The 6,000-nt window shown below is 35.8% G+C and overlaps 1 protein-coding gene across 1 annotated transcript; it reads right to left on the bottom strand.

Annotated features, from left to right (window-relative positions):
* Positions 1–396: 396 nt before the first annotated feature.
* Positions 397–2,519, bottom strand: LOC114360253 (homeobox protein Hox-D4a-like). Its single transcript, XM_028314872.1, has 5 exons — positions 1,636–2,519; positions 1,455–1,526; positions 1,285–1,371; positions 1,093–1,174; positions 397–974 (listed from the first exon to the last, which is right to left on the bottom strand). The coding sequence occupies exons 1-5, from the start codon at positions 1,702–1,704 to the stop codon at positions 397–399; spliced, it is 888 nt and encodes a 295-aa protein (XP_028170673.1). The 5' UTR covers positions 1,705–2,519.
* Positions 2,520–6,000: the final 3,481 nt, after the last annotated feature.

Genomic DNA, 6,000 nt, shown 5'->3' with positions numbered 1-6,000 from the left:
CTTTTCATTGAAATTAAGATGTTTTGAAGCTTTTGAATGCGTGTGGGTATTTTACGGTGTAGGTACCTTATTTATTTAGTGTGTGACTTGTTTCTATTTTGTATTTGAAGTTTTAAATGAAACAAAAAAGTTACATCATACATGAATTTATTGCAATCAAGAATAATGTACATTGTAGGTACGTACGCAGCGCGCAGTATCCTACTAGGACTCATCTATCTGTCTAACAATAACACTTAATTATAAAAGCAATACATAAACACTTAATTTTTAAACGATATAAAACTAACTAACCTAAGAATGTACAGTATTTACAACTATTTACAATATAAACGACACACCAGAATTAATAAATAGAAATACACATAAAACACTGACAAATATTTAAAAAATACCTTAATATTTACTATGTACATCAAACAATCTTTGCAAAGATTGCTTGGGATCAATTGGTTCCGTTTTCCAATCATACTGCAGGCAACTCGAACTATTTGACGCGCCAACCTCTGGTGGAGAGATCGGCTCGTAAAAGTCCGAGTCGCTGTCGGTAAGGTCGACAAACGGCACAGGCTTTTGACACTCGGACAAGGTGGACAAGTCCAGATCTTTTGGCAGGCACTTGTCGATCGCGCTGACCAGCTCGCTTATTGCCACCTGGTCAAGTGTTACCGTCCCATCTTCGCCCGCACGTCCCATGAGCCACTCCGTGTGGGCGAAGATGTTGTTTTTTGGAGTTGGTTCCAATGCCACCTCCTCCGTTTCTTTCTTGAAACGTAGGCGGCGGTTTTGGAACCAGACCTTAATAGCCTGCTCATTGACCCCCAGCCGCTGCTCCAGCGTGCACCGCTCCTCCTTGGTCACGAACTGCTGCGCCTGGAACAGCTGTTCCAGCGCCAAGGCCTGCTCGGTGGAGAACGCGGTGCGTTTGCGTTTGCGAGTCACCAGAGGCTTAAGACCATCAGCCGAAGGAACAACTGAAAAGAATATTAAAATCAGTTTAGTTGGTTATTTATTGTACACAAGTGTTGCGAAACAATCAATCACACTTTTATGCAAAAAAAAAAAGTAAAACACTTTTATTTTGTAACCTACATGTAATTTGGGCGACATGCTGCTTTGGAGGCAAAGCAGGCCCCAAACCTGGCGCCGCCGATGGCGCAGAGAAGTCTGGAGTCTGAAACAACACAAATTATAAATCAGTATTTTATCCTAGATTTTTGAAATAATTCAAATTCAAATCATATTAACTAATATGAAAAAGGTGGCTGTAAAAAATCTTCTTACATTGGCGGCCGTTGATAAATTATTGAAGAGATCCCAGTCGGCGTGAGTGGCGCCCTCGTGGAACAGGTTCGGACAAGGAGGCTGGGCCTGTGGAAAACAAAATTTATAAGTAACAGAGTTTCTATGCAACATTAAATGGTATAAAAGTGTAATAACAACAAAAACCTTACATTAGAAATGGTATTGGAAGGGCTTGCATTTTCAGCAGCATAGCCGGGAGTAAATTGCGGAGCGCTCACGTTCTGTAAATAAAACAAAAAATCATTAAAAAAATGAAACACAATTTTCAATCACGCCATGATTATTGCAACCTTGTAACAAATATTTTATTATATAAAATAAAGAACATACCTGGTACTGCTGTTCTATATCCGCTAGCAACTCATCTACTGAGCATGACATGATGTCGATAGAGCTCATTGTAAAAAGTTTATGGATTACTGGTGTTCGTTCACGTCAAAGCACTAGGCACGACTGATGCTCTGCTAAGCCCGACTTGAGCTTACAACGACCTTTAGGTCTTTCAGCAAACCCTTAATGACTCACCCTTTCTCTCAGCAGACCCGGTGACTCCAAACTTGCATTGTCTCTTATCGCCATTCAGGTAACCACTTAGTAATCGAGGGATTATAATTAGCTAATTATTTCGTTTGTGTCCTTGTTATCTTATTGGGATGGCACTATACTAAAATACACTAGTCATCACAAAAACCGGACATGTTTCAATATTTTGAATAAAATTTAATTATAATCGTATAAATATTAACTAAACAACGTCTTCATTTTTCAAATTCAAATTCTTTATTGTCCATGTTGGTATACAAAGTTTTTACAAATGAGTAACCTAAATCATCAATTTTTCACATTTTTACAAAAAAAATAAGGAATGACCGTTGTTACCCTTTTTTATAATTCTGGGCTAATTTAATCCATATGACACTCATAAAATCAATACAATAAGAATCTCCAATAACAATAAGTTACACTGTTGCAATCAGTACGTTACTAAACTGACGATTTACGAGTATACAGGGCCAAAAGGAATATTCACTGGCACATTCATCAATTCGGCACTAAGCAGTGAGCTTTTAAAAGTTTGCGAAGTTCATCTGCGTTAAGACTGATGAGAATTAAATGTCAAACATCATAATATCCAACGCTAGACAAAAACAAAACATACCTACCTTGTAAACGCTCATCTTTGAAATCTGGCAGGGCAAAAAAAAAGAATGAGACATGAAATGTATAGGCTCCTTNTAAAAGTTTGCGAAGTTCATCTGCGTTAAGACTGATGAGAATTAAATGTCAAACATCATAATATCCAACGCTAGACAAAAACAAAACATACCTACCTTGTAAACGCTCATCTTTGAAATCTGGCAGGGCAAAAAAAAAGAATGAGACATGAAATGTATAGGCTCCTTAAGAGCATTTGACGATGTATGTGTAAGTACTAATTTAATTAGTCTATAGGTACAAATAAAAATAATTTTGCTTTGATTTGATTTGATTTGAAATACTTGAGAGCAACAGTGTAAAAATAGGGTGGATCAACTTTTTGTGATGACATTATTAATTGCTTCTAATATTGTTAGATAAACAACGTGAAAAAAATTGCCACCCACAAATTTTGACCAGAGATACATACNAAAAAATTCAAATTCAAATTCAAATTCAAAATTTATTTATTTGGTAATAATAGCACACAGCACTATAACCACCAAGGTTATAATGTGATAATTAACTAATTATCCGACTTATTCGACAGGTTATACAAATAAGAATACTTAGTAAGTACCTACTTATAAATATTAAAACACTTTAAGTACATCTAATCAAATTTTTGCACTAATTTTAATTAATGGCATTATCGCAGCACAAAAGTAGTTAAATTATTGTTAAATTGCCAGTCACAAATTTTGACCAGAGATACAGCTTGATGATGGAAGTTATAACCATGAGTTCTTGAAAATACTTACAAGTTGCAGGCAAAAGTGACGTTATATTTATGTATAAAAAGAATAATACATTACCAGTAAGGGAGGTATTTATCCCACCTACCACGGCAAGCGCCTTAGCTTATTTCCAATCATCATTTCAGCCACAGGACGTCCACTGCTGAACATAGGCCTCCCCCAATGCTTTCCATGTTGATCGATTGGTAGCGGCCTGCGTCCAGCGCTTCCCTGCTACCTTTACGATGTCGTCGGTCCACCTTGTAGGCGGACGTCTCACGCTGCGTTTTCCGGTACGCGGCCTCCATTCCAGAACCTTTCTGACCCATCGGCCGTCAGTTCTGCGTACTATGTGCCCTGCCCATTGCCACTTCAGCTTGCTAATCCGTCGGGCTATGTCAGCGACTTTGGTTCGTTTACGGATCTCCTCATTTCTGATTCGATCTCGCAAAGAAACACCAAGCATAGCCCTCTCCATAGCACGCTGTGCAACTTTGAGCTTCTGTATAAGGCCTATAGTGAGAGGCCACGTTTCCGAGCCATAAGTTATCACTGGTAACACACATTGGTTATACACTCTAGTCTTCAGGCATTGAGTCTTACATTGGCGGCCGTTGATAAATTATTGAAGAGATCCCAGTCGGCGTGAGTGGCGCCCTCGTGGAACAGGTTCGGACAAGGAGGCTGGGCCTGTGGAAAACAAAATTTATAAGTAACAGAGTTTCTATGCAACATTAAATGGTATAAAAGTGTAATAACAACAAAAACCTTACATTAGAAATAGTATTGGAAGGGCTTGCATTTTCAGCAGCATAGCCGGGAGTAAATTGCGGAGCGCTCACGTTCTGTAAATAAAACAAAAAATCATTAAAAAAATGAAACACAATTTTCAATCACGCCATGATTATTGCAACCTTGTAACAAATATTTTATTATATAAAATAAAGAACATACCTGGTACTGCTGTTCTATATCCGCTAGCAACTCATCTACTGAGCATGACATGATGTCGATAGAGCTCATTGTAAAAAGTTTATGGATTACTGGTGTTCGTTCACGTCAAAGCACTAGGCACGACTGATGCTCTGCTAAGCCCGACTTGAGCTTACAACGACCTTTAGGTCTTTCAGCAAACCCTTAATGACTCACCCTTTCTCTCAGCAGACCCGGTGACTCCAAACTTGCATTGTCTCTTATCGCCATTCAGGTAACCACTTAGTAATCGAGGGATTATAATTAGCTAATTATTTCGTTTGTGTCCTTGTTATCTTATTGGGATGGCACTATACTAAAATACACTAGTCATCACAAAAATCGGCCATGTTTCAATATTTTGAATAAAATTTAATTATAATCGTATAAATATTTACTAAACAACGTTTTCATTTTTCAAATTCAAATTCTTTATTGTCCATGTTGGTATACAAAGTTTTTACAAATGAGTAACCTAAGTCATCAATTTTTCACATTTTTGCAAAAAAAAATAAGGAATCACCGTTGTTACCCTTCTTTATAATTCTGGGCTAATTTTATCCATATGACACTCATAAAATCAATAAAATAAGAATCTCCAATAACAATAAGTTACGCTGTTGCAATCAGTAGTACGTTACTAAACTGACGATTTACGAGTATACAGGGCCAAAAGGAATATTCACTGGCACATTCATCAATTCGGCACTAAGCAGTGAGCTTTTAAAAAGTTTANACGCATTGCCATTTTCATTTTCTTTGAACTGGGCTGAACATACCAGCTACCAGGTGTCTAATTATAAACACCGTATCGGTTACTTAAACTTTACTCAAGGTAAGGTGGAAATAAATTTTTCGGTCAAAACGCATACAGAAGTATACTATGCGGCACTCCTACGCCTAAACTATTGATTTCACAAAAAAGTTATGTAGTTACCTTGGTTAAACTTTGGCGGTTCGTAACTAGCTATCCAATCATTATCTGGCTCTGAAATATATTTTATTCTACTAAAGACATTCGATTTTAATGTCAAATAAAAAAGCGGTTGAAAACACGCGAGAAAAAAAAATTGAAGCAGTTTTCAGGTCAAATTTCGGAAAAAAATAAATAAAAACAAAAATAAGTATCAATTAAAAAAAAGTAGCTCACTTAGGGTAAAATGGGCAAATACAAGTAACTTGTATTTTTAAAAATGACCTTACCTATACACCCACATATTTATTATTGATCAGATGTTACAGTTATTATAAGGAAGTTTTGGTAACATTCTGTGAAATAGGCATGTTTTCACATAATTATTATGACAAAATACCTGTATTCGGATACTGATAATGACAACTTGTAAAGTAATTTTGAAACTTTATTTTATTCCATTTAATCATCACATTAATAAAATACAAAACCACCATTGAACATCATAAAGATTTCAGTCAAACTATGAGCTTCAATAAAAAATCCATAAAAAGAGTTCACGTTTCTGAACCTTAATTTTAAGTGTGTACTTTACATAATATTATGTGTGTATTACTGGTAAACATATACGATTCAAATAACAGCAGGTATAATATTATAACAGATCTATTTGAAACCTTACAACATGTAATACTTACAAAACGTCTAATTCTTCTTACTATTATTAAACATACATTTTACAAACTAAGCTAGGGAAACTAACAAACAAAGAGAAAATAAAATATAAGTAAGCTAATTTAAGAAAAGAAAAATAACTATAAATAAATAACCATAATAATTACATAGACTTACATACACTACACTAAATAAATAAAA

This window comes from Ostrinia furnacalis, unplaced genomic scaffold (genome assembly GCF_004193835.3).
Source record: "Ostrinia furnacalis isolate ACB-3 unplaced genomic scaffold, ASM419383v2 OfSCF4915, whole genome shotgun sequence".
NCBI lineage: Eukaryota > Metazoa > Arthropoda > Insecta > Lepidoptera > Crambidae > Ostrinia > Ostrinia furnacalis.
The sequence above is the reverse complement of the archived record's forward strand: the minus strand, read 5'-3'. Positions and strand labels throughout refer to the sequence as shown.

Excerpts from the sequence above, each read along its gene's own strand:
- LOC114360253 (XM_028314872.1), bottom strand. The coding sequence starts at position 1,704 with ATGAGCTCTATCGACATCATGTCATGCTCAGTAGATGAGTTGCTAGCG. Across the intron at positions 1,527-1,635 it reads ATATAGAACAGCAGTACCAG|AACGTGAGCGCTCCGCAATT; the intron begins GTATGTTCTTTA and ends TTTTATTTACAG. Across the intron at positions 1,372-1,454 it reads CTTCCAATACCATTTCTAAT|GCCCAGCCTCCTTGTCCGAA; the intron begins GTAAGGTTTTTG and ends TGTTTTCCACAG.